The 27497-nt window shown below is 58.0% G+C and overlaps 1 protein-coding gene across 11 annotated transcripts in view; it reads left to right on the top strand.

The window, feature by feature from the left end:
* The window catches only part of CFAP46 (cilia and flagella associated protein 46), a 133828-nt gene that overhangs the window by 22594 nt on the left and 83737 nt on the right, over positions 1-27497 (top strand). For all 11 annotated transcript variants that reach the window (XR_012418304.1, XR_012418303.1, XR_012418302.1 and 8 more), the window contains exons 14-24: positions 934-1057; positions 1659-1786; positions 2642-2769; positions 5990-6123; positions 9264-9476; positions 9702-9867; positions 11851-12000; positions 12672-12779; positions 13292-13458; positions 25319-25450; positions 25876-26038. Coding sequence is in view for 7 of the 11 variants with exons in the window: in XM_045361769.3 (XP_045217704.2) it covers positions 934-1057; positions 1659-1786; positions 2642-2769; positions 5990-6123; positions 9264-9476; positions 9702-9867; positions 11851-12000; positions 12672-12779; positions 13292-13458; positions 25319-25450; positions 25876-26038 (1613 nt within the window). In the remaining 4 variants the exon portion in view is untranslated. The remainder of the gene's footprint in view (positions 1-933; positions 1058-1658; positions 1787-2641; positions 2770-5989; positions 6124-9263; positions 9477-9701; positions 9868-11850; positions 12001-12671; positions 12780-13291; positions 13459-25318; positions 25451-25875; positions 26039-27497) is intronic.

The following is a 27497-nucleotide window of genomic DNA, read 5'->3' as shown; positions in this document are numbered from 1 at the left end:
GGGAGGGGTCACCGCCTCGTCGTCCACCGCCCTCAGATGCTGCCGCACCTGTGCTTTCATTTTGCCCTAATAAGTTTGAGGAGCAGCTGCAGATCCACCAGTAGGACCCGGACGCACCTATTTTGCCTTCCTGACACCTTTTATTCATGGGCGTGTGCTGCTGGCCGCCTGGGGGTCAGGTGCATGTCCACCTGCTGGCTGTGGGGCTGAGACAGCACCGTACACCCAGGACCCTACACCCAGCAGGAGGACAGCACCCTACACCCAGCACGAGGACAGTACCCTACGCCCAGCACGAGGTGCTGCGGGGCCCTGCCCAGGGGCAGTGAGGGTGGTGCGGGCTCCAGGGGAGGATACCCTTGAGTGGCTCCTGAAGGTGAACCCCTGTGCCGGCCGAGGGGGTAGACACCAGCCAGGGGAGGCCCAGTCCCCGGGGTCGCCCATGCACAGGAGGCCCCTCAGGGTGTGGAGCTGAGTTCTGGGTGTGGAGCTGAGTTCCGGGTGCTTGTGATTTATTTGCCAGGAAAAGGAGTGGTGATTCGGAACCTCTGGCGTCATGCAGATAAAACTGCTGGGCCTTGGGGTGCTACACAGGGGCTGGGTGGGAGCGCGGGAGTCTGAGGCCGGGTGCCCCTGCTTGGACGTCAGCTAGGCAGTGCAGCCAGCAGAGCAGCGGGAGGATCTTGGCAGACTGCTCCGAGGTTCCTGGAGCCTCCCCCACTCAGAGGAGCACTGGCTCGGCCTCGTCGCCGGCGGGAGACACAGGCAATGCCACTCTGCAGCTCTGCTCCCGGGAGCCAGGGATCTAGGGCCCCTGCAGCCACCACCTGGGCGTGGCCACCCCGGCGCCGGCGCGGGGCGCTGGTTCCTGATGGGCGCGTCCCCGGCCCTTTGCCAGCAGCCCCAACACCTGCCTGTGCATTTCTGTCCCAGTCTCCACCGGGAAGAGCAGGGGCCGGTTCACCTACCTTTGTGCAAAGGCGCGGCACCACATCGTCAGCGTGGACAAAGCTGCCGGGCACCTGCGGCGCCTGGGCAACGAAAACAGCAAGGAGAGGTGAGCGAGGAAGAGGCCAGGGCGCCACACAGAGCCCTGCCTGGGGGTCGCTCAGCCCAAGAGCCAGCGTCTGTGGCAGCCGAGCTGACCCTGTGTGTGGCTGTCTGGGGACACACCAGGTCACCTGCTCCAGGATGGTGGGAGGAGGTCCCCGCCTGGGGGTCCCGACATAGATGGGACCCCCCAGCCTGTGATGACAGCCACGGCCTGTGAGGTGTGCGGCCGCCCTGTCCCGCCTGTCACTGCTGTCACTCGGAGGACATGCAGCGCCTGTGACCAGAGCAGGCTGATTTTTGGTACCAACCCTGCGGTACCGCCCCCAGGAGGCCTGCTCCGTGCAGTGGATTGCACGGCCTTTCTTCTCACCACAGGGAAGGGAGGTGCCACTCACAGCTGACTGGCAGGGGGAAGCACAGAGCTGCACCCGACCCCGGGACATGCGCCCGCCAGGCCGTCCCCAGTGTGAGCACCGGGCTCCTGGCCACCTCGAAACCACAGAGCCACAGTGGCCTTTTCTCAGGCAGGCAGCCCAGGTGTTTTCTAACTTTAGCAGCCACATTTGTCTACTCACTTTTCCCTCGTTTGGGTTCTCGGTGAGCAGGATACAGATTTGGGCAGAGCTGGCCAAAGTGGCCCGGAAACAAGGCGTGTGGGACGTCTGTCGGACGGCGAGCCGCTTCTGCCTCCTGTATGACAACGTCAAGGTGAAGAAGTCGAGGCTGCGGAGAGGTTTGTACCCGCCCTCACGAGTGCGTCCCAGCCTGGCCACAGCCGCCCTCTGGGTGCGGGAAGGGTTATGGTTCATGCAGTGACAGCCCATGGGGCCTTCACATGAGAAAGGGTATAGCTAAGTCACAGTAGTAGTAGTTCCCACTAATTATCAGGACTGCCAATCACGGGGCGGCGGCCACATCTGGCTGCGTCGGCCGAGCCACAAGCACCATCATCATGCTCCGTCTTCAGTCACTGGGGGCCTCGGAGGCTCAGGCAGGGGCAGCCACAGCCAGCAAGCAGATGCCCATGCGGGGCGCCTGCAGGCAGAGGGCAGTGGCCACAGGCCCAGCGGGAGCAGGACGTGGGTGGGGCAGCCTCATCAGTCAGCACCAGGCCCTGGAGAGGCTCCTGTCTCAGGGACAGTCAGGACCCAGAGGGACGAGGGAAGTGACAGAACGGGCACAGGGGGCCTGGGAGTCCTGCAGGAGTTGGGGGGGAACCCCTCAAGAAGGTGGGGTATGCAGGAGGAGCTGGGAGTCCTGCAGGAGTCAGGGAGGGAACCCCTCCAGAAGGTGGGGTATGCAGGAGGAGCTGGGAGAGCCACAGGTGCCAAGAGCATTTGCAGGAATGTGGCCAAGAGCAAGCCCTGGCTGGGGGCCAGCACTACACCCGGCTCCGCCACCCCACGGAGAGCTCCTCCAGCCCCTTCCTGGGCAAGCTGCCCACCTCCCGCTCACCCGCCTACCTTGGTGGACCCTACTGGGAGCTGGGGAGAGGCTCAGGCACTCCAAGATGGGCCAGGAATTCTTGTGTTTTTATATATTTGCTGGAAAAAAACATGATCCTTACCTGCTGCCTTTTTTCTCTCAGGGAAGAAGAGGCGAGGTAGGGACGGCTCGGTGCAGGACACCTGGAGCCACCCTGAGGTCGCCCTGCAGAGGCAGGTGTGCCCCGACCTGCTGCGGAAGTTTGCAGAGGTGGGGTTCATCGGTGCTGAGGTGCGTCGCGGAGGTGGGGTCGTCGGGGCTGAGGTGCATCCTGGGGGTGGGGTTCGTCGGGGCTGAGGTGTGTCGTGGAGATGGGGTTGTCGGGGCTGAGGTGCGTCCCGGAGGTGGGGTCGTCGGGGCTGAGGTGTGTCCTGGAGGTGGGGTCGTCGGGGCTGAGGTGCGTCGCGGAGATGGGGTTCATCGGGGCTGAGGTGCATTGCTGAGGTGGGGTTCGTCGGGGCTGAGGTGCATCCTGGGGGTGGGGTTCGTCGGGGCTGAGGTGTGTCGCGGAGGTGGGGTCGTTGGGGCTGAGGTGTGTCCTGGGGGTGGGGTTGTTGGGGCTGAGGTGCATCCCGGAGGTGGGGTCGTCGGGGCTGAGGTGCGTCCCGGAGGTGGGGTTTGTCAGGGCTGAGGTGTGTCCCGGAGGTGGGGTTCATCGGTGCTGAGGTGCGTCGCGGAGGTGGGGTTTGTCAGGGCTGAGGTGTGTCCCGGAGGTGGGGTCGTCGGGGCTGAGGTGCATCCTGGGGGTGGGGTTCGTCGGGGCTGAAGTGTGTCGCGGAGATGGGGTTGTCGGGGCTGAGGTGCGTCCCGGAGGTGGGGTCGTCGGGGCTGAGGTGTGTCCTGGAGGTGGGGTCGTCGGGGCTGAGGTGCGTCGCGGAGATGGGGTTCATCGGGGCTGAGGTGCATTGCTGAGGTGGGGTTCGTCGGGGCTGAGGTGCATCCTGGGGGTGGGGTTCGTCGGGGCTGAGGTGCGTCGCGGAGATGGGGTTCATCGGGGCTGAGGTGCATTGCTGAGGTGGGGTTCGTCGGGGCTGAGGTGCATCCTGGGGGTGGGGTTCGTCGGGGCTGAGGTGCGTCCCGGAGGTGGGGTCGTCGGGGCTGAGGTGCGTCCCGGAGGTGGGGTCGTCGGGGCTGAGGTGCGTCCCGGGGGTGGGGTCGTCGGGGCTGAGGTGCGTCCCGGAGGTGGGGTCGTCGGGGCTGAGGTGCGTCCCGGAGGTGGGGTCCGTCGGGGCTGAGGTGTGTCGTGGAGATGGGGTCGTCGGGGCTGAGGTGCGTCCCGGAGGTGGGGTCGTCGGGGCTGAGGTGCGTCCCGGGGGTGGGGTCGTCGGGGCTGAGGTGCGTCCCGGAGGTGGGGTCGTCGGGGCTGAGGTGCGTCCCGGAGGTGGGGTCGTCGGGGCTGAGGTGCGTCCCGGAGGTGGGGTCGTCGGGGCTGAGGTGCGTCCCGGGGGTGGGGTCGTCGGGGCTGAGGTGCGTCCCGGGGGTGGGGTCGTCGGGGCTGAGGTGCGTCCCGGGGGTGGGGTCGTCGGGGCTGAGGTGCGTCCTGGGGGTGGGGTCTTCGGGGCTGAGGTGCGTCCTGGGGGTGGGGTCGTCGGGGCTGAGGTGTGTCCTGGGGGTGGGGTCGTCGGGGCTGAGGTGCATTGCTGAGGTGAGGTTGTCGGGGCTGAGGTGCATTGCTGAGGTGGGGTTCATCGAGGCTGAGGTGTGTCGCGGAGATGGGGTTGTCGGGGCTGAGGTGCATTGCTGAGGTGGGGTTGTCGGGGCTGAGGTGCATTGCTGAGGTGGGGTTCATCGGGGCTGAGGTGCATCCTGGGGGTGGGGTTCGTCGGGGCTGAGGTGTGTCGCGGAGATGGGGCTGTCGGGGCTGAGGTGCATCGCTGAGGTGGGGTTCATCGAGGCTGAGGTGTGTCGCGGAGATGGGGTTGTCGGGGCTGAGGTGCATTGCTGAGGTGGGGTTGTCGGGGCTGAGGTGCATTGCTGAGGTGGGGTTCATCGGGGCTGAGGTGCATCCTGGGGGTGGGGTTCATCGAGGCTGAGGTGTGTCGCGGAGATGGGGCTGTCGGGGCTGAGGTGCATCGCTGAGGTGGGGTTCATCGAGGCTGAGGTGTGTCGCGGAGATGGGGTTGTCGGGGCTGAGGTGCATTGCTGAGGTGGGGTTCATCGAGGCTGAGGTGCATCCTGGGGGTGGGGTTCGTCGGGGCTGAGGTGTGTCGCGGAGGTGGGGCTGTCGGGGCTGAGGTGTGTCGCGGAGGTGGGGCTGTCGGGGCTGAGGTGCGTCCCTGCACCACAGCGTTGGAGGGTTGCTTTCCTGCATCCGCACAACCTCTGCAGAGCAGGCGTTGGTGTCCACATGGCCTGTTAACCCACTGCAGATATTTATCGTCATAGAACCTTCTGTGCTTCAAATAAAACAAATATGAGGGAGGGAAAACTTCCTGGATTCTTGGGAGATTTTCTAGGAGAAAAATATAACCCAAAATGTGCATGGGTGTAAGTTTCTCTTGGGAATCATTTCCGAGTGGTGAATCTGCAGTTGTGTGGATGACACATGGCGACCGCCGCTCCGCGGGGGGATGGTACCTCGGCATTTGCTGCAGAAGTGCATTGAATGTGGCGTGATGTCCGGGGCCCCTGCCATGGGGCCGCCAGGCCTGTTCCTCCCACGCAGGCTCAGAGACGCCCGAGCTCTCCCTGCCCAAAGTCAGCAGGTGGAAATGGCAGAGCGGGATCCAAACCCGGCCCTGGGACCTCGGTCTGAGCTCGCAGTCACTGCGCTGCGGCAACATGAGTGTGGCCTTTGTGACACTGTGTGACTTCAGAGTTCCCAGAGCCACTCTCGGTTAGATGTCTGTGGACTGGCTCAGTGGGTGCATGGCCATCAGCCTCGGAGGGCAGGGCACCTGCAGATTTATGGAGTATGTCCGCCGAGTGGCTCCCAAGTGCCAGGCCCATGGGCTCAGCTGGGGTCAGGGTGAGAAGCGGCACAGACCCCTCTGCTCAGGGAGCCAGAGGTCAGATGGCAGAACCAGAGCCAGCAGAGACCACGGTTCTGTGCCACGTGCTTGTGCACACTCCACAGGCCAGCGCAGCCCTTTCCCCTCAAGCATTTAAAACGTAATGATGATGTAGGAGAAATGCAAATGCTGGCCGGTGTCTGCTGATACCAGGAAGCCACTGTTGGTCCTTCGGGGCCGCTGGGGTGTGCAGTGCTCTGGAAGGACCTTCTCTTCCCTGACCCTCGTGCTGATGGGTGGAGAAAGTCTGCGAGGGACGGGCTTTAGTCCCTGGAGTGGCTGTCGGGGCAGGCCCGGCTTGGAAAGGGCGCAGCAGACGGTTCTCCCAGCCTGTGCTTGGCATTTTCAGATCAGAGCTGAGGGAAGGGCATGTATGTTTTCTGTCTGGGGCTGGCCCGTGCTCCACCCACAACCCCTCCCACTGCATGTGTGTTTTGCAGGCCACGGTTCATTTGCTGCGGTCAGAAGGTGTAGAGCTGAATGACCGGGCCATCCCCCCAGAAGACCTGAGCCAGCACCCAGCCGGCTACGTGCCTGAGCCCCCGGAGGCGAATGCCGAGTGGATCACATACAGGTGGGCAGAGGCGACGGTGGCCTTGAGCACTGCCCGGGCCGTGGGTCAGAGGGTGCCCTGCACTCAGCCTGGCGTAGGGAGGGACGCCCTTCGCATTCGTAAGGACACAGGCTTCTCGTGTCGGGGAAGTGTCCACTGTCACGTAAATGACATTGAGACCATGAAAGAGGAAACGGGGTGATGTGGCCTCACTTGTTTTTAGCAGTTGTTCCTAGCAAGACCCCGGGCATCGTTTGTTGTCACTACGAGGAGAAGTTCACGAGTGTCTTTTTCACCGTGTCACTCTCGTCGGTCCCTCTGATGGTGCATGAAAGGCAGCTGTGGGGAGGTGGTCTTCGTGGCAGGAAATAGAAGGAGCAGCTTCTGTATTTGCTCAGAGGAAAAGCTCTGCTCTCCCTCCTATTGTGGGAAAAGCCATCAAGGACTGCCTTGGCCTCGAAAACTCCTTGTGTGTCAATAAGCAAAATTAGTTTGTACAGAACATCTCACAGGATTTGCCGACATGAGGCTCCAAGTTCAGAAACAATCATGAAATTGGAATGCTTTACCAGCAGTGATGGTTTTTACCTATTTTTAATCTAAAATTAAATATTTTTAACTTATTTTTTTAATTGACAAGTAATAATTTTATGTTTCTGGGGTGCATAGTGACGTTTTGATCCATGTAATGTGGTGATCAGATCTGGGTAATTAGTGAATCCGTCGTGTTGGACGTGCGTTGTTTCTCGCTGTTGGGGACGTTCAGTGTCCCCCTCCCAGCATCCCCGTAAAGTATAGTTGCTTACCGTGCGTAGGACACGGGAACTTATCCCTCCGATGCAGCTGCGCCAAGCACATGAACGTGGTAACCTTGGGTGTCCCGACTATCCATGCAACAGAAGCTGGGCACAGCGTCCTTGTCCTCACCGGTCACACGGGGCAGAAGGAAAGTCAGCTGTCCCTGCTTGCTGTGCACGCCTGGAGCCACCCAGCCGAGCCCTTTGGAGGGAAGAGGTGGTCAGGCAGCAGCAATGACGATGACGGCCGCAGGCGGCCTTTGTCTTGGCCTCTCGGGATCCCGTCTCCTGTAGCAGCTCTGGGCTCTGTGAGGAGCTGCCTGGCCCAGGCCGGCCCCAGGCTCCCAGCCCTCACAGCCCCATCATTTCAGGCAGGGGCTCCGGATGCCTTTCCAGGCATCCCAAGGCCCAAGGCTGGGCAGGGCTCTGCACTCCTGCTGGGCCTGCTCATAGACAGAGGAGAGTCTGAAAATCAGGGCTCAAGCTGTTTGTAGCCTGTGAGCTGAGAGTGGCTTTGACACTTTTAAATTTGTAAAACAAAATAGAAAAAATATAGTGAAGACTATGTGGAGCTTGCAAAGTCCAAAATGCTGTTTGCCCAGCCTGGTCTAGTGGGACGGACAGACCCTGTCCACGTCCACACTGCTGAGTGAAGGCTGACTGCCCTGCGCTCCGTGTGCCGGCTCCCTGGGGAAGGGCGTAATTCAGGTGGGGAGGAAGAGGAAGATGCTCGCTTGGGCAGGAGGGAGGGCGGCGCTTCGCAGTGTGGAGCAAGGCCAGGAGGCGCGAGGCAGCTGCAGTGTGGCTGGACGCAGCCTCGGGCCGGGGGCCGGAGGTTTGCAGGTGAGCGGGGGTCCCGTGGCAGGTGTGAGTGCTCGTGGCCATGGGAACCAGCTGGGGCTGTTGGAGGTGTCCAGGGAGGATGAGGACAAACTGGAACGAGGGGGCCGCTGGGAATGGGGAGCACCAGGCTGGGCCCCAGTGCTTCAGGTGGAGCGCGCAGGCTGTGGGGGGCTGGGTGGAGGGTGGGGCAGGGTGTCTCCGCCCCGTGCAGCCCCCACAGGAGCCCCTTTCTGAGCCCAGGCTCCACAGACTTCCGGAAACAAGGGAGTCTCGTAGAAGAGTCTACACTGTCTTTAGAGAGGACGGGTGGGAAAGACTGTTTCACACGTAGGCAGCCGTCCCCAGCTGTGTTAGCCCCGGGCACTGGTTTTGTGGGAGACAGTTTTTCCATGACTGGCTCGGGGGAGGCTGGTCCCGGGGTGAAGCTGCTTCCACCTCAGACCGTCAGGCGTTGCTTCGGTTCTCACAAGGGGCGCGCAGCCTAGATCCTCGGAAGGCGCAGCTGGCCGTGTGGGTGGCCCTCCCATGAGAGTGGAACGCGGCTGCTGATGGGACGGGAGGCGGGGCTCAGGCGGGAGTGCCAGTGGCAGGAGCGCTGTGAATGCAGATGGAGTTTGGTCGACGCCCACCCGCCCCCACCCGCTTCCCGCCTGCAGCCTGGTCCCTGACAGGCCGTCCTGGTCCCGGCCCCCGGGCTGGGCACCCTGCATGAAGGGCTTGGCCGTCCTGGTCCCGGCCCCCGGGCTGGGCACCCTGCATGAAGGGCTTGGCTGTCCTGGTCCCGGCCCCGGGGCTGGGCACCCTGCATGAAGCGCTTGGCCGTCCTGGTCCCGGCCCCGGAGCTGGGGACCCTGCATGAAGGGCTTGGCCGTCCTGGTCCCGGCCCCGGGGCTGGGCACCCTGCATGAAGGGCTTGGCCGTCCTGGTCCCGGCCCCCGGGCTGGGCACCCTGCATGAAGGGCTTGGCCGTCCTGGTCCCGGCCCCGGGGCTGGGCACCCTGCATGAAGCGCTTGGCCGTCCTGGTCCCGGCCCCGGGGCTGGGCACCCTGCATGAAGGGCTTGGCCGTCCTGGTCCCGGCCCCGGGGCTGGGCACCCTGCATGAAGCGCTTGGCCGTCCTGGTCCCGGCCCCGGGGCTGGGCACCCTGCATGAAGGGCTTGGCCGTCCTGGTCCCGGCCCCGGGGCTGGGCACCCTGCATGAAGGGCTTGGCCGTCCTGGTCCCGGCCCCGGCGCTGGGCACCCTGCATGAAGGGCTTGGCCGTCCTGGTCCCGGCCCCGGGGCTGGGCACCCTGCATGAAGCGCTTGGCCGTCCTGGTCCCGGCCCCGGGGCTGGGCACCCTGCATGAAGGGCTTGGCCGTCCTGGTCCCGGCCCCGGGGCTGGGGACCCTGCATGAAGGGCTTGGCCGTCCTGGTCCCGGCCCCGGGGCTGGGCACCCTGCATGAAGCGCTTGGCCGTCCTAGTCCCGGCCCCGGGGCTGGGGACCCTGCATGAAGGGCTTGACGTGCTCATTTTGCAGAACCTGGGTGGAGAGTCTGTCCCAGTATGCCATGAATAACTGGCTACGCTCCGCGGAGATCGGACAGGAGATCCAGGAGGCGTGGATCGTACAGAACGCCGTGGTCTACGTCCTGAACCACAACCACCACCTGATCCTGGCCGGGCGGCAGAAGGAGCTGGTGGACGCCCTGTACCACCTCCTGAGCATCGTCAAGGCCACGGGCCACAGTGGGTGTGTGTGGGCGGTGCTGCGGTCACGCAAGGAGGGGCTTCTTCCCTCGGGAGACCCCGGAACAAAGGCGGGCAGCTGCGCTCCATGGCCCTCTGCGTCCCAGCAGAGGAGGGTCGTGGGCACCCGTGCATCTCAGGCCTCCTACCGCGACCTAAGGACTCTGTGCATGGGATCGGGGTGTGGCCTGCGGGGGCCAAGATTCCCTCTGACAAGCGTGTCTCCCAGGGACCCCGTGATGCTGGTGACGCTCTGCAACACCTTGGCGCGAGGCCTGATCATCAGCTGGATTCCAGTCCAGGCTGCTGAGAAGTCCAGGAAATTCATGCGACCAAACACGTTTCACAGCCCACTGGACGCAGGAGCCACCTCCGAGATCAAAACAGCGGTGGAGGTAGCACCTCCATGGTGCCGAGAGAGAGACAGGGTTGGGGGGAGAGAGAGGTGAACAGAGAGAGGAGAGGAGAGAGAAGAGAGGAGAAGTGAGAGGAGAGAGAGGAAAGGAGAGAGGAGAAAAGAGAGAGAGGAAAGAGGATAAGAGAGAGAGAGGAGAGACAGGAGAAAGGAGAGAGAGAGGAAGGGAGAGAGAAGAGACAGAGAAAAGAGAGAGAGAGGAAAAGACAGAGGAGAAAGGAGAAGAAGAGAGAGGAGAAGAGACAGAGAAAGATGTGGGGGGGGGAGAGGGAGAGAGAGAGAGAGAGGTGTGTGTGTGAGGGGGCGGGAGTGGAGGGAGAGAGCGGGGAGGCAGCTGACCCCACCGAGACAGAGCCCTGCAGACCTGAGGCTGGAGGCTGGGGCTGAGCTTCTGAAGGCTCCTGGAAAGGCCCTGGGAGAGCAAACTGCCCTCAGTGGAGGTGACAGACGTAAGAACAATTTAGGAAGTAAAACGTCAGGGGCTCCAGTTGCTAGGAAGTAAAGCCAGGGCTGGAGAGAGGAAAGCAAGACCTGTGGGTGGGTGTGGGCCTCCCCTCGGGGCGGGCTCCAGGCTGAGGGGAGTGGAAATAGAACCAGAAATGGCGGATTGGAACAGCGGGAAACAGGGACCGTGTCACCCACAAATGCAGCCGTCCCAGTAAAACGCAGCAGAGCCAGTGTGTGGGACGATCCTGGTGGCCCAGGCGGATCATTTATCCCACGGAATTTGGATTTTGTTGTAATCCAAAAGGAAGGGAAAAGGGAGTGTTCACGTTGACGGATGTTGCCGAAGTGTGTGTCAAGCCACTGCCCGTTTCTAACTCAGAACAGCCTCAGAGAACCCGGGAGAAAGCCGGTTTCCTAAAGGGTCAGGGGAGTCGGAACCTCCTGGAGCCTGTGTGTGGAGCACCCGCGGTGGGGCCGGGGCAGGGAGGCCTTGAGTGTCCCCGCAGGGGCACAGGGAGGGAGCTGTCCCCACCCTTGAAGGAAGACTTTGTGCTAAAGCTCATCCCGCATGACCCTTTCTGGGCCGTGGATAAAACCGTGGGCTGGAGAGTCTCGAGCTTGTGGCACGGCACTCACGGTCAGCACTGACGGTCAGCTGTGCTAGGCCACAGCCAGAGAGGGCCCTGGTGCTACCAGCTCCCAGTGGGGACGGCTGGCCCTGGGCAGTCAGTGTGATCCAGCCAGGATGGCCAGGAGCACCGGCTGTGGCATCAGGTGCAGGTCGTTCTTCTGAGAGGGGACCAGGGGCCGGCTCCGGGGACCTGCAGGGATCAGGCTGGAGGCTGCGGAGGGGAGGGCGCCGTGGGCAGCTCGGGCAGCTGTGAGTGCAGCTGAGCCTGTTGTGGGCCCCGGGAGGCAGCTGGGGGTGCAGAGGAGCTTCCCTCTTGGATGTGATGACGGCTGGATCCAGATGCTGAGAGGAAGCGCCGGCACTGACCTGGCAATCCGGGAGCACAGAGTGAATGGCAGAGTGAGAGGAAGCCGGCTTGGGCAGTGCCTGGACTGGCAGCCAGGTGGTGAAGAGGGGAGTCAGTGCTCCCCAAACACATTCCGATGGAAGGTCTGTGTGGAACTTGACCAGCGTTTGAAAGTTTATCCAGAAGCAAGGATGGAGGGGGAGGAAGGGGAAGGACGCTGCCCAGTAGGTGTCTGTGCTACTGAGATGTTTTACAAGGAGCAGGTGTTCCCAAGACAGCTCAGGAGTGAGAGGACCGGGGTGCACTGGAGGGCAGGTGGCAGCTGCCTCCCCGTGTGTGCGGCTGTGTCCTCGTCCTCGGCGCCTGGGGGTGGGGCTTCGTCTGCTGGGTTTTTGGTGCAGCCCTGGGGGGCCTGAGGTCTCATGTGTTTCACAGGCTGGAACAGGAGCTGGGTCCATCCATCTTTTAATGGTTTGATCTTGGCTCAAGGTCCCCTGTTTAGAATTCAGGTTTCATGACCAAGAACACATCCATCCTAGGTCTGCGAGTTTGCCCTGAACCTGACCAATGGGAGTGCGCCCGAGGAGACGGTGCCCACCAGCACCCGGCAGCAGCTCATCGCCACCTGGGTCAAGGCCAAGCAGCTGCTACAGCAGCAGATTGGGCCGCGGCTGGGCACCGAGGAGCAGGTGGACGCCCCTGCCCGCATCTGGCCTCCGATCGAGGCCCTGTGGACATAGAGGTCCAAGACAGCTGGGGGTGGTGGGGCCCCCAGGACCACTTGGCTCCAGATGGAGCCACCAGGGATGGCCTGGGCACTCCCTTTTCCCATTGAACTCACTGCCGCTGACTGACCTTGAGTGCGGCACGGGGCCTCCTCTGCCCACCTGTCCACGGGGTCTGTGAGCTGCTGGGCCTGGGGGATGCTGCCCTCTCCCGAGGAGGAGCGGGCCCAGGGCCGGCCCCATGAGCTCCTGGAAGGCCTGATGGAGGAGGGGCCTTGGAACCTGGCCAGGAGCCAGGGCCGAATGGGGCCCAGGGAGGTGGGGAGGGTCCAGGCATCAACCTGCCTGGCCAGGCAGCCACCGTGTCAGGCCCACTGGTCCTTCCCTCCTCGGGGATCCCCCAGCCAGCAGACAAGGCTGCCTCACACATGGGGCCGCACAGTCCTGGGGCTCCTCGTTGTATGAGAAGATGACCTGCAGATTCACAGTTAGAAACACAGCCTAAGGTCTAAACGCTCCCAATTTCGTGGTCTGATTGTTGCCATAAAACTAATACCTCGTAGTGTTCCATTCACACATGTTCCAGACTCCCCCGCACTCTCGGGCTGAGGCACTCAGGGCATCCTTCCCACCAGGGCACCAACGAGGATGTCAGCTCGGTGACCAGAGTCCTCATTGCCTTGGAAATGTACTCATGCAACGGGCTGGGCCTCATGGACTTCACTGTCCCCTCCCTGGCCCAGGTAGGTGTCCCCAGGGGTCTCCGGAGGCCGGGGGCCCAGAGGCGAGGACGCCGAGGGTCCGAGGTGTTGCCCAAGGTGGCTGGAACTCAAGCCTCATCGTGCATGCTGACCCCCACTCTGCCCCGCTCTCCTCCACCTCCCAACAGAGCTGCGCCCCTCTGCGCACTTCCTTCAGCTTTATGCTCAGAGTCCCCGTCTCCTGGTGTGAGGCAAACGCTGTCTGAGCGGACCCTCCATGTCCCGCCCCACCCTGCGCCGCTCAGGGGCAGCTGGGGACTGCACACACCAGTCCCGTGTCCAGGACACCCTGTGGAGTGTGGGAGCTGCAAAAACATCAGGGGCCCTCACAGGCATGGACGTGGTAGCTCAGCTTTTGTGGTCTGTGGCGCAGTGGCCCTTCGCAGGCCACGCCTCTGTGTAGAATCACACGTGCTGCGTGGTCCGTGGGGCTGCAGCCGCTGGAAGGTCGTTGTTGCTAACACGGTGCTCCTTCTCTTGCCACCCACTGGAAGTTGGTGAAAATGGCTTCCGAGTGCAACTGGTCAGACCCCCTGGTGGAGCTGCAGACCCTGACGCGGCTGACCCACTTCGCCTATGCGGCACGTGACCATGAGACCACCATGGCCTGTGCTCACAGGGCTGTGGAAATGGGCATCAAGTACCTGAAGATATTTGGGCCGTAAGTAAGCTCTCATGACTGGACCAATTCCCCCAGAATGGGCAGGGAGCGCGGGCCTGGGCTGCAATCACAGATCAGGGTGCATGTGAGCCCCGCCAGGTCCCCAGGCCCCGTCCAGAAACCTTCCTGTGGGCCTCAGCCACGTGCACAGGCAGCCTCCTCCTGCCAGCCCTGGGCCCTCATGGACACGGCAGCAGTGGCCCGTGGAAAGCTGGTCGGGAAGGATTCTCAAGTCACGTGGGCCTCCCAGGAGGGGTGTGTGGCCTGCTGGCTGCGTGTGCATCGTTGGCACAGAAAGTGGGGGCCTCAGCCTTCAGAGGCTGGGACGAAGGGCCACAGATGGGGGGCTCCCACCCCAGATGGTTCCTGCTCACAGTTCCGGAGGCTGGAGGTCCCATCGAGGTGCGGCAGAGTTGGCGTCTGCCGAGGGCCCCTTCCCAGCTCCCAGACGGTGCCTCCTCCTGTGTCCTCGCATGCGGGAAGGGGCAGGGGCTCTCTGGGGTCCCTTTCATAAGGGACTAACCCTGTTGGTGAGGGCTCCATCCCCATGATCCAACCCCCCTCAAAGGCCCACGCCAACACCATCACTGTGGGGGTGAGGATCTCCCAGCAACGGAATTCTGAGGGACACGGACACTCTGCCTATGGCAGATAGAAGGGAATTCTGAGGGACACGGACATTCAGCAGGTAAAAAACTGCCATTTCTAATGACATACAGCTTTGAAATAATTTTGAATAGACAGATATGCACGCTAATTAAATTTGAAAATAAGGCTAATTTCAATGAAAGAAAATGGCCTGTGCATATATAAATTCTCAGACGTTATCTGAATAAATTTTCCACTCTTAGAAAGGTAGATTTAGCCTCAAGTTGTTTTAGTCTCCAGGAGGCTGCCAGCCCCTCCTCTTATTTAATTCTGAGTTTTGGGGGCCAGCCTAGGGGGAATTATTATTATTATTATTCTTGTTATTGTTTTTTACCCCCCAGGGGGGTAGTTGGGAGTGAGACTATAGGCCATAAAGAATAGGACTGCGTTGGACCAAAATAAATGGGAAAGTCGTGGTTTGAAAAGAAGCTTTTGGGAAGTGATGAGTCATTTTGCACCAGGTAATAGGGGAAAATCGTGTGACCTCCAGCAAACACATGAATGGTGGTTTCCTGGAGCCAGAAGCACTTCGGGGTCGTGGTAATTCCCAGTGTTTTCTGTGTCCTAGTTTTACCCTTTCTAAACACTGTCCTTTTTGAAAGTTTGAATATATCCACATTCTGTTGAAACCTTGAAACTAAAAATTTAGACTCTTGTCGTCATCTTAAGTTCTTCGTGCCACTCTTAACCTCCCAAAAAGCAGTCTCGAAGTGACGTAGGTGATGTCTTGGCCGTTTTGTCTCTCAGCCGTGGAGAGCTGTGGAAGGAAGAATCGCTGCTTTTCTCAGGCAAATCGGTTTCTTGGTGTCTTTTGGTTCTCACTCCTCACCTGCTCCTGATGCTCTGACCCCTTTGATAGATCAGAGTGCTCCAGAATAATGGGTGGTCTTGGGTGGTGGATACATGGGGACAGGGACAGTTAAATTGGGAGCCTTTTTTACAACCTTGATGAGTTTTTTTCCCCCAAGTTTCCCTCTCCACTGAAATGCCACACCAATGCTTGTCGGATTCCTGAGGCGGCCAGACCAATGTGTTGTTTTTCTTTATTATATATTTTTAAAGCTTCCCTTGAGAGAATAGATGGTAATGGAGAGAATCATTTAACAAGGTCCTGGTTTCTCTTGCAACACAGTAGCTACACTTGCCTGCTTTTATGTGCAGTTTTGTAGGGATCAGCTTGGTAGACAGTACTAGCAGGGAAGCAACCCGTTGATCTTGGTTTGCAAGCCCGTCTCCCGTCAGTCCTAGATTAGGCCGTGTTCGGCCACGCAGGAGCGTGGGTCGATGCGTGCTGCAGCAGTGGGCATAGTGAATATAATCTACCCCGTTGGCAAAGGTGTGTACCAAGCGAGTTTAAATAATTGGTGTGGATTGGCCAGTAGCTAAGAAGTGGGCTTTTAAAGAGTGTTGAAGATTGAAAGGTTGTTTTTTTTTTTTTTAAAGGAAAAACCATTGATTGTAGATAATGAAAAGCTAGGGTTTGCCCTCTTCATGTCTCCCATCCTTCCAAATAGTTATATCCAATGTCTGCTCCCCTTCCAGACAGTTACACCCAATGTCTCCTCTCCTTCCAGACAGTTACACCCAGTGTCTGCTCCCCTTCCAGACAGTTACACCCAGTGTCTGCTCCCCTTCCAGACAGTTACACCCAGTGTCTGCTCCCCTTCCAGACAGTTACACCCAGTGTCTGCTCCCCTTCCAGACAGTTACACCCAGTGTCTCCTCCCCTTCCAGACAGTTACACCCAGTGTCTGCTCCCCTTCCAGACAGTTACACCCAGTGTCTGCTCCCCTTCCAGACAGTTACACCCAGTGTCTGCTCCCCTTCCAGACAGTTACACCCAGTGTCTGCTCCCCTTCCAGACAGTTACACCCAGTGTCTGCTCCCCTTCCAGACAGTTACACCCAGTGTCTGCTCCCCTTCCAGACAGTTACACCCAGTGTCTCCTCCCCTTCCAGACAGTTACACCCAGTGTCTGCTCCCCTTCCAGTTACACCCAGTGTCTGCTCCCCTTCCAGACAGTTACACCCAGTGTCTGCTCCCCTTCCAGACAGTTACACCCAGTGTCTGCTCCCCTTCCAGACAGTTACACCCAGTGTCTGCTCCCCTTCCAGACAGTTACACCCAGTGTCTGCTCCCCTTCCAGACAGTTACACCCAGTGTCTCCTCCCCTTCCAGACAGTTACACCCAGTGTCTGCTCCCCTTCCAGACAGTTACACCCAGTGTCTCCTCCCCTTCCAGACAGTTACACCCAGTGTCTCCTCCCCTTCCAGACAGTTACACCCAGTGTCTGCTCCCCTTCCAGACAGTTACACCCATTGTCTGCTCCCCTTCCAGACAGTTACACCCAGTGTCTGCTCCCCTTCCAGACAGTTACACCCAGTGTCTGCTCCCCTTCCAGACAGTTACACCCAGTGTCTGCTCCCCTTCCAGACAGTTACACCCAGTGTCTGCTCCCCTTCCAGACAGTTACACCCAGTGTCTGCTCCCCTTCCAGACAGTTACACCCAGTGTCTGCTCCCCTTCCAGACAGTTACACCCAGTGTCTCCTCCCCTTCCAGACAGTTACACCCAGTGTCTGCTCCCCTTCCAGTTACACCCAGTGTCTGCTCCCCTTCCAGACAGTTACACCCAGTGTCTCCTCCCCTTCCAGACAGTTACACCCAGTGTCTCCTCCCCTTCCAGACAGTTACACCCAGTGTCTGCTCCCCTTCCAGACAGTTACACCCATTGTCTGCTCCCCTTCCAGACAGTTACACCCAGTGTCTCCTCCCCTTCCAGACAGTTACACCCAGTGTCTCCTCCCCTTCCAGACAGTTACACCCAGTGTCTGCTCCCCTTCCAGACAGTTACACCCAGTGTCTCCTCTTCTTCCAGACAGTTACACCCAGTGTCTGCTCCCCTTCCAGACAGTTACACCCAGTGTCTCCTCCCCTTCCAGACAGTTACACCCAGTGTCTGCTCCCCTTCCAGACAGTTACACCCAGTGTCTGCTCCCCTTCCAGACAGTTACACCCAGTGTCTGCTCCCCTTCCAGACAGTTACACCCAGTGTCTCCTCTTCTTCCAGACAGTTGCACCCAGTGTCTCCTCCCCTTCCAGACAGTTACACCCAGTGTCTGCTCCCCTTCCAGACAGTTACACTCAGTGTCTCCTCCCCTTCCAGATAGTTACACCCAGTGTCTCCTCTTCTTCCAGATAGTTATATCCAAAACTGTTTTTCCCTCTCCCCTACCTCCCCTACCCCTATTAAAATAGAAACGGGGATTGATTGATGTCCTGCTGCTGAATACATGTAAAATTTGTACAAAAGTATCTTCTATGAAAATGATTTGTCATCTGTAGACTTGTTACCTGGGAGACGTCTTGATGTAAAATCCCATCCTTTGGGTTGTGGGGTTTTTTTTCTCCAAATAAATCTGATCTTAAAAAAAAAAAAAAGGAAAAAAAGAAAGTGGCCTCTGACTCGGGTCCCTCGCGCGCCCTCCAGAGTCAGCCGTCCCGCCAGGCCCCGTCGGCAGCGTAGCCGGACACAGAACATTCCCATTCTTTAATTTTCACGGATCTCACTTTTAGTGGCTTACCGTGTTCCATCCAGTCGGGCGATTATTATCGTCCCTAATCTTTTCCCCGTTTTTGAATACGAGGCCGTTTCCATCGGTTGTAAATGCTTCCGCGGTAAAGGTTGTTTCCCTTGAGGTTCTTTTTGGCCAATTTCCTGGGTCTAATAATCCTGGAAGATGAAACTGCCGACCCAAAGGCTGTGAAGATGTTTTCTGTGGCCAAATGGCCAGTGTGGCAGCACCTGCCAGAGCCGAGGAGCACCCCAGGCCCACGCCCCGTCTTCCCACGGCCCTGCCCACCGGGATGGCTCCAGGGCCTGTGTTGGCCACACCCGTGGGGATGCGAGGCCAACATGGGAACGTGCCAAGATGCCTTTCACGTTGGCAACTTCCACATGTTCAGGGTCTCCTGGGTGCTCAGAGGCACAAGCAGGCCAGTGCTCAAGACGGCACCGTGTACCAGGCCCCCTGTTCACTTTTCTCAATGCCCAGGATGGGGCATCATGTGCCCGGCCCCCATTCACTCTTCTCAGTGCCCAGGATGGGGCATCATGTGCCAGGCCTCCATTCACTCTTCTCAGTTCTCAGGATGCGTCATCACGCGCCATGCCCCCATTCACTCTTTTCAGTTCCTAGGATGGGGCATCACGTGCCAGGCCTCCCCGCACTCTTCTCAGTGCCTAGGATGGGGCATCACTCACCAGGCCCCCAGTTCATTCTCCTCAGTGCCCAGACAGGGCATCACGCGCCAGGCCCCCCGCTCACTCTTCTCAGTGCCCAGGATGGGGCATCATGTGCCAGGCCTCCGTTCATTCTTCTCAGTGTCCAGATGGGGCATCATGCACCAGGCCCCCCATTTACTCTTCTCAGTGCCCAGGACAGGGCATCACGTGCCATGCCCCCCATTCACTCTTCTCAGTGCCCAGGACGGGGCATCATGTGCCAGGCCTCCGTTCATTCTTCTCAGTGTCCAGATGGGGCATCATGCACCAGGCCCCCCGTTCAGTCTCCTCGGTTGGCAGGCACTACTGTTCCCAGGCTCTAGAGCAGGAAATGGGCAGGCAGAGGCCAAGTTGCTCCTGAGGCCACCCAGCTGGGGTGAGTGGCAGAGCTGGGACTGAACCCAGGCGATGGGCTGCAAGCACTGCCTTGGCAGGGGTGAGGCTGAGAGTGCTCAGGAGGCTGTGAGCCCTGCCAGGAGCCATGCACCTGGGACCCTGCCCTGCTGGCCTGGCGCTGCCATGTGGTGCCCCATGTTCACCAGGGGAGCTGGAGGGAGAGCGTGGCAGCAAAGGGCTGGAGCAGGGTTGGGATGGAGCCATGTCCCACTGTTTTCTGCCAACATCGAGGGGCTTTTCATTGCTAATGATCTTTCTTCCAAAACCATATGGACAGGATTCCGTGCCAGGCCCCCCTCTTGGCATCCCTCTGTCAGAGGCTAGAGGTTACGTTTTCCCTGCAGTCTGTAATACAAATCAATTTGCTTCCAAAAGGAAACTCGCCTGCTTTGGTGTCCCTCCCTGGCCTTCCTGTGCAGGTGGGGCCGGGGGTGCATCCCCAGCCCTGCAGCTCGGGCATAAGCAGGAGACGCCGGCCACCCACCCTGGCCCCTCAGGCCCTGGATGTGCTGAGGCTGAAAATACATCTGCCTGGCTCTGGACATGCTGAGACACCAGGCTGGGATCAGAGGTGTCTCTGGAAGTCTCTGACTGACCCCAGGCCGAGATCAGAGGAGCAGGAAATAGAACTGCCCCAGCCTTCTCAGCAGCCACCACTTGAAGCAGAAAGAAAATAGAACATTCCAAGTGGAGGTAGTTTTCAGCCTCGAATTCGAGCTCACCCAAACTGTCAGTCACGTATCAGGTCAAAATAAGCCATTTTAGACAAAAGGACCCAGAGAGTATACTTCCCATACACCATTTTTAGAAAGTTTCTTGAGGATATGATCCAGAAAAACAAGGAAGTAAACCAAAAAAAAAAAGAAAGATATGTGGGATGCTAGAAATAACAGATTCAACCCGGGAAAGTAGTCAAGAGCTGTCCCCAGATGGACGCTGTGCAGAGAGAGCTGCCTGACCGCATCAGGCGGCTCAGGAGGACCCTGGGGAGGGCGGGCGGGGAAACAGAGTCCCTCACATGACGGGTGGGGACAGTTCAGTGGGGCACACCAATTAGAGAGTCTGGGAAACCAAGTCATTTACAGCCAGACTCTCCAGTGAGAAACATGGTGTTCATGATATTCCACTTTTAGGATTAACTTGTTGACAAAGAAGGAAGCATTTTGACGAAAGGATGGATTTTGGCAATACAAAAGTGAAGGAAAAGCGCAGGTAACATCCGCTGGTAGAGCAGGAAGGATGAGCTAAGGGAAGTGTGGGTGTTGTGGTCCTCGCCGGGAAGGTGAGTCACCAGGGTCACGGTGGGGACCGGAAGATGAGAGGCTGGCATGACATTGTAGGTGCCAAGGTGATAGGTGGGGATTAAGTGTCATGCGGTCACTGGCCACACAGGTCAGTTGAAAGGGGCTACAGGGGGTCTGAGTGAGCTGAACTTAATTCATCCTCGTAAGCAGCCTGTAGGTCGAGGCTGCAGCAAGCCGTGATTGTGCCACTGCACTCCAGCCTGGGTGGCACAGCGAGACTCTGTCTCCAAACAGAACAGAACAAACATTATTTCTAAGAGAAATAAACTACAAAGACAGCGTCACAGAGGTGATGGTGCACAGTGCTCTGCACAGAGCCTCCTCATAACTGAGTTAGCATTACTTCCCCAAGTGTTGAGGGCACAGCAGCACACAACAGGAGGATGTCGGGGCTGGGCGCCCTGGCCCTGCCACTGCTGTGTAAGTTGACTTAAAAATCAATTTTTCTGTTAAATTAGCTAAAGCTGTAAATTTATACATATGGTAACAGGGAAAAGGAGAGGTCATGTGAGACTGGAAAAATTGGATTTCCATGTGAGGACTTTTGGAAAGTCCTTGTGGACCATTGCTGTCCTCTAGTGGCACTTGGTGTCATTGCGCCCAGCAGGAGCCCCTCTGCCCTGGGTGCAGCGTGGGTGGGTTTCCACAGCCACAGGCGGGCGATCCTGCGTGCGGGCAGCCTGGGCGCCACAGGCGGGCGATCCTGCGTGCGGGCAGCCTGGGCGCCACAGGCGGGCGATCCTGCGTGCGGGCAGCCTGGGCGCCACAGGCGGGCGATCCTGGGTGCGGGCAGCCTGGGCGCCACAGGCGGGTGATCCTGGGTGCGGGCAGCCTGGGTGCCACAGGCGGGTGATCCTGGGTGCGGGCAGCCTGGGTGCCACAGGCGGGTGATCCTGGGTGCGGGCAGCCTGGGTGCCACAGGCGGGTGATCCTGGGTGCGGGCAGCCTGGGTGCCACAGGCGGGTGATCCTGGGTGCGGGCAGCCTGGGTGCAGGAGGCTGGAGAAACCCCGCAGGCTGCTGCTCAGCAGGAGATGACGTCACCTCGCTGGTCACTGTCAGAGCCACAGGCCCTCCCCGAGTCCAGCAGGACCCATGCCCACATGCAGCAGACGATCAGCCTTTGTAAGAGATACTTTAAAAAGTTTACACGTATTTCAGTTCTTCATCCTAATTTCTTTCCATTTTGAAAATTATGTGTAGAAAGTCTAGCATGGAATTTGTCACAGTGTAGCTTTTATGATAGCATTTTACACTAATGGCAAAGTGGCTTTCCGTTCTTGGTGAAAAGTAGAACAGTTACTAATCAGTTCATACTCTCAATTTGTGAATGTGTAGTTACCAAATCAGTTTCATACTTATGCTATTAATGTCAAGGAATTTATATGAATAAGAAATTTCATGAGATTCTTAAAATACACACAAAATGCGTAAAGAACAATAGTCTAAGAGTGTCATTTGGACCTTCCAACTCAGCTCAACATTTTTATTTAACGTTATCACCAACAGTGATTTTATATATATTTATATATTATGTATTATGTATATTTATATGTAATGTTATTAATATAAATTTAAAAGTCACCTAGTTCTGGCCTTGAAAGCATAATGGGTGTCATACTCTTGTGCTGTGAAAAAGAAAAACTGTAAAACTTGAAAATATACATGAGACAGTTGTTTTTAGCTGTTGGATAGCAGGCAGTACAAGGCAGCCATTCTTGCTAGAAGGAAATATCAGAAGTGGGCTCTGCATTCTGCCTCAGGGAGCTTCCCACACTGCAGCCTGGGGAGTGGGCCTCAGATGGAAGAGTCGTGGGGAGAAACAGGTCAGGGCTTGGGGCTGCAGCAGCTGAGGTGTCTAGGACGTGACGTGGGCATGTGGGGCAGGGCCCTCGTTCTGTGGAGCCACCCATGAGTCTGTGGCCTGCCTGGTGGTAAATGATGTGTGCGCAGGACTACATTCCAGGCCTGGCAGAAAACAGGTATGGAGGGGTCTGTAAGCTGACAAGATGCCAGAGGCCATCCTGTGCTAAGAGAAGTTGGAGTTATGACCAGCTCACATCAGGGGGTACCTCACTGAACTCCAGGCATTCAGAAAGACACACCTTAGCAATGGGGTGAGTGCAGACTTGCCCCAACAAAGCCTAAACCACATGTCAGTAGGATGAAGCTGAGCCACCAGTAATTAACTGCCTGTCAGAACAAAACCCAACACTCTTTAAAGGAAGTTGACACAGTCCACACTTTCAGCAGTTGAGCCCTCACAATGTCCAGCACAAAGTCAGAAATTACTAGATGTGCACAAAAGCAAGAAAATGTGACTTATAACCAGGATGAAAAAAAACAGCCGATGGACCCAGCTGTGGTGTATGTTGACATGAGCAGACAAGGAGTCGAAAACAGCTGCTGTCAATATAATCACAGATTTTCAATGGAAATAACTAGTGTACAGACAGGAATTTCAATAAAGAATGGAACCTATAATAAAGTAACTGAATGGAATTCCTAGAAATGAAAAACAAAGTGTCTGAAATGGAAATGCCACTGGAAGAGCGTATCATCAGGCTGGACACTGAAGAATGATCAGTAACTTCGAACCCAGGCCAGCAGACTCTGAAAACCGAAGCACAAGGAGAAAAACGGAGAAACTAAATGAACAGAGCTTTCCGTCTGCGACCAGTGGGGCCATAGAGCTTTCACTCTGTGACCGGGGTGCCATAGCAGGGGGTCTAACCTGAGTGCAACTGGAGTCTCAGGAAGACAGAGGCAGCCGGGGGAGGCCAAAATACACACATTTGAAAACATAATGGCTGAAAATTTTACAAGTTGAATTAAAAATATCAACCTGGAGATCCAAGACTTTCAAGGAACCCCAAGTGGGATAAACGCAAAGCGAACCACGCCTGGCTCCATCGTGGGGGAATTGTAGTCACATTGCCGAAGACCAAAGACCGGGAGAAGATCCTGGAAAGAAGTTAGCGTGGGCATGGATCTGTGCATACAGGAAAACCAGGGCAAGAATTGCTGCTGGCTTCTCATCAGAGACAATGCAAACCAGAATACAAAGGGTGATGGTTTTTAAGTGTTGAAAAAGAAAACCTGTCAATCTAGAATTCTATATCCACCAGCAATAGTCCTCAGAAATGAATACAGAATCAAGACATTTTAAGACTAATAAAAGCTAAGAGGATCCATTCCCAGCCAATCCTTAGAAGAGGACATGCTAGAGGAGATGAAAAACATGAAAAATGGTAAATTTGGGGGTAAACATAAAAGACTTTTTTCCCTTTCAGTTCTTAAATTCTTCAAGAAACACTTGACCTTTTAAAGCAAAAATAAGATCCTATTGTGGGATTTTTCATAATATAGAGGCAAGATGCAGGGCAGTGGAAATAGACGGGATGGGCTGAGAGGCAGCGATTCCAAGGGCCCTCCTGCCGCACGTGACGTGGAGTAGGACTCGGGTGAGGTAGACGTGGGTGGTGAAGGACGCATACTGCAATCCCCAGAGCAAGTGCTAAGAAATGGAATGAAGCAAAGAGATATAACGAAAAATCTGATAGAGGATATGAATTGGGATACTAAAAATATTTAGTTCATGCAAAAAAAAGGGAGGAAAGGAACAAAGAACATGTAAGTCAACAGGAAAGCAAGGAGCAAATGGTGGATTTGACCCTGGTCATAACAGTCATTCCATTAAATGTAAACGAACCAGCACTGCAGTTAAAATGCAGTTTATCCCACAGAACATAGGAGCAAGACCCAATGATCAACTATGTACAGGAGACCCTCTTCAAATGTAAAGACACAGATTAAAGGCAAAAAGACGGGAGAGAGGCACTGTGCAAGCGCCAACCACGAGAAAGCTGGTGTGGCGGTTCAACGGCCCAGGCACACTATCCGAGGTAGACCTTCCTCATCATAAAGGATTAAATCTTCAAGAAGACATAAAAATGCTAAATGTGTGTTCACCTCATAGCAGAGCTTGAAAATACAGGAAGTGAAACATGGATCCATCTACGGTTCTAGCTGTAGATTTTAACATTCCTCTTTCAGCAGCTGACGGAGCAAAGCTGGGGGAAGTCACTGAGGCTACAGATGGAAGGAGCAGACCTCACTCACTGGCATTTATGGAACACTCAACAACTGCCTAACACAGATCAAAATGTTTAGGACGGCAGTACCTAGGAAACGGAACCCTCCTTCCTGCCCTGCCTAGGTCGCCATGCCCGCCTTAGAAGGTGGTTTCAGCTTCACACCACCGGCTTGCTTTGGGCACTACGGGTCCATGCAGGCCAAGGGGCAGCGCCTTCCTCTTTTGACTCCTTCGGGACAGAGGGGCAGAAGCAGCTGTCTGCTCCTGCAAGCAGGTCCCTGGCTCTGGACCCTGGTCCATGAAGGGAGTCTACCCGTGAACCAGCATCTTTCTCAGAGAATAAATCCGGTGCCTCCTCTGAGCTGAGCCACAAAGGCGTGCTCCCCGTCCATTGCGGGAATCCTGCCTTACTGTGTGTGGTGTTGCAGCCCCAGCCACGGCAGCACTGGAGCAGCGAATGTCCAGGGATGAGGAGCCGTGGAGCTGATGCTGCTGTTGACACCCAGGAGTGTGCGCCCAGCCAAGCTCTGGGTGCAGAGTGGACCTTCTGAGGCCAGACTTCCATGTGGGCCCGGGCAGCAGGGCCCGTAGAGGGGAGCGGCCCCCAAAGAGGGGCTGGTTCTGTGGATCTGTTGCTGCACAAGCCCCTCTAAAGATTAGTCATTAAAAAAACAGTTAGTGATTCTGCGCCACGGTTCTGGGGACTGACTGGACACAGCCAGTGAGTTTTGAGTTGGGGTCTCTCATAAGGTTACTGTGAGAGTCAGCTGGGGTGACAGTCTTGAGGGTCCACTGGCTGGATGTCCCCACAGCCCACTCCCACCATTGCCATGTGGCTGCCAGCTCCATGGTTGAGAGCATTCCCAGGGTGGCTGTCTCCAGCGCCCAGGCCACACGTGGGCACTCCAGGCCTCAGAGGACCAGGGCCTTGCATCCCTGCAGTCTGGCGAGTCCCTGAGGCTGGCTCAGATTCGGGGAGGGCGGAGCCCTGTGCACATGTGCTCATGGGCCAGGAGGTGCCCGTCTTAAAATACCACCTGTGCAGTTCACAGGTCAGTGACCGTGACCCAGGGAGGGAGGATCCAAGGTGGGCCACAGGGGTCTCCCTCCTCACTGGCCCTGTGTCCTGCAGCGAGGAGTCCCGGCTGGTGGCAGAGATGCTGTGCACGGCCACGGGCATCCAGGGCAGGAGCATCATGGAGAACCTGAAGGGCCGGAAGCAGCTGCGGCTGGTGGCAGCCAAGGCCTTCACGGAGAGCGCCAGGTGCATGGCTCTAAAGGGGCTGGGGTGGTGCTGTGGGGGCTGTGTCCATCCCCTGCTGTGCCAGACCCCTGTGCTCACCAAGGCTGTGGTCTGTCCTGTGGGCCCAAGGGAGGGCTCCTGCCAGGGAGGGCGAGGTGGACAGTGTGGCCAGTTCAGGGCACAGTCTTCAAGGAGGTGTGGTGGCCCCCTCTTGCCCTTGTACCTGCCTGGGCTAATACAGCCTGACCTTGGTGGGGGTCTGACCCTGTGCTGCCCAGAAAGGCCCACTGGGGAGGATGCAGCAGGGACACCTGAGCAAGTCACATGCCCGGGAGGGAGCAAGCGCGTGGATGGGCCCTGGGCGCCCGACCTTCCTGTCCCTCCTGGTCCAGCAGCTCCAGGTGGGCCCAGGTGGAGCCACCGTGTCATGACCTGCCCTCTTTCAGGTTTGGAGGCATCGCGGGCAGCAGCACCCTGGTGATGCTGGCCGCACGGCACTACTGGAACGCCTGGCTCCCGCTCCTGTCCTCAGCCGTCTACAGGAAGAAGGCCAAGGGTGCCCTGAAGAGGATCATTGGCATCATCAACAAGACAGAGGCCAGAAAGCAGGTGCGCCAGCCCTGGAGGGGCTCCTGACTCCCACTGAGGCCTCTATCGGGTCTTCCAGAAAGGACTGGAGAGGCTCCCAAAGAAAGACCCCACAGGCCTCCCAGAGGGTGCACCAGCACCAGCCGAGGAGGGGAGGGGGCTAAGGGGGGTCCCCAAGTGCCAGCACTGCGGGGCCCCCTGCTGGACTCGGTGCTCAGCCCTGACCTCCCCCAGCAGCATACATGCACCGAGGGGCTCTCAGAACTGGAGACACACAGCAGTGGGTAGAGAGCGAGGCCAGCACAGTCCCTTCCTTAAGCGGCTTGGTTTCTAGGCAGGGAGGACAGGCCCCACCTGCTGTGAGAGAGGGTGACCCGGAGGAACAGCAAGCAGAGGGCAGGGCAGGGGGCAGGGGCTGAGCCACAGGTGCCTCTGGAGGCTTAAGGCAGAGTGGGGTGGCAGGGAGTAGAGCCCCCAAGGCCCAGGGGATGGGGCAACCCAGGGAGGATGGTTGCAAGAGAGGGGCCATGTGGATCCAAGAGTGCACCTCCTTCTAGGGTTGTTGGAGGGAGGCTGGGCTTGGGTCCTGGAGTGGTCCTGCAGGCCTCTCCCCAAGAGCAGGAGCCTGGCCAGCTTCTCCCTGGGCACAGATTTGCAGGACAAGCCTTGGCCTTGTGGACTGGGCTTCCTGAGTAGGCTCTGGAGTTGGTGAGGGCTTCGTGCTCCTGGCTCACAGGTCTGTGGACGCAGCTCCCTGCTGGGAGATGGGGAGGCAACCCCTCCTCCTGGGAAGAGGCTGAGACTCTTGGGTTGGGGTCAGTCTTTAGACCAGGGCTGAGCCAGTCCAGCCCACTCTGAGCTCTCTTCTGGCCTCAGCCGTAACCGGGAATCAGGAGTCAGCCACAGAGAACCCACAAAACGGAGCCCTTCTAAGAGGAGCAGCCGCATAACCCGAAGCTCCAGTGGGAGGAGGAGGACAGGGGAGTGGGGCACAAGACAGCAGGCACAGGCAGTGGGCGCCGCCACAGAAGCCACTGCACAGATCTTCAGATGCATTCCCAAGGCAGCTTCTTGGCCTGACTTTGAAAAGGCTGTGTTGGGGCCTCTGGGCTGTCCAGCCCACCCCAGCCTCTCCCTATGCTGGCCTCCTCCGGGGCAGTGCCTCCTCATCCAGTATGGTCTAGGCAAAGGGACCCTCCTGGACTGGCTCCCCCAGGAAGCCTGGGTCTGAGCTCTGCAGAACTGCCTCTGGAGCCAGACTGGAGAGTACAGAGGCAAGCCAAGGCTACTCCACCTGGCCTGCCAACCTGCCAACCTGCCAACCCACATGTGGCCATCCTGTGGGCAAGATGCAGCTTCCTGGCCCCAGGGCTTAGCCTTCCACTGGCGCTGCCCAGCACATTTTCTGGCTGCCCAGGAAGACCAGAGTAGATTTTTACTACTTGTGACCAAGAATCCTGGCTGACCCAGATATGTGGTT

This window comes from Macaca fascicularis, chromosome 9, assembly GCF_037993035.2.
Source record: "Macaca fascicularis isolate 582-1 chromosome 9, T2T-MFA8v1.1".
Taxonomy (NCBI): Eukaryota; Metazoa; Chordata; class Mammalia; order Primates; family Cercopithecidae; genus Macaca; species Macaca fascicularis.
This window is presented reverse-complemented; position numbering and strand designations above follow the sequence as displayed.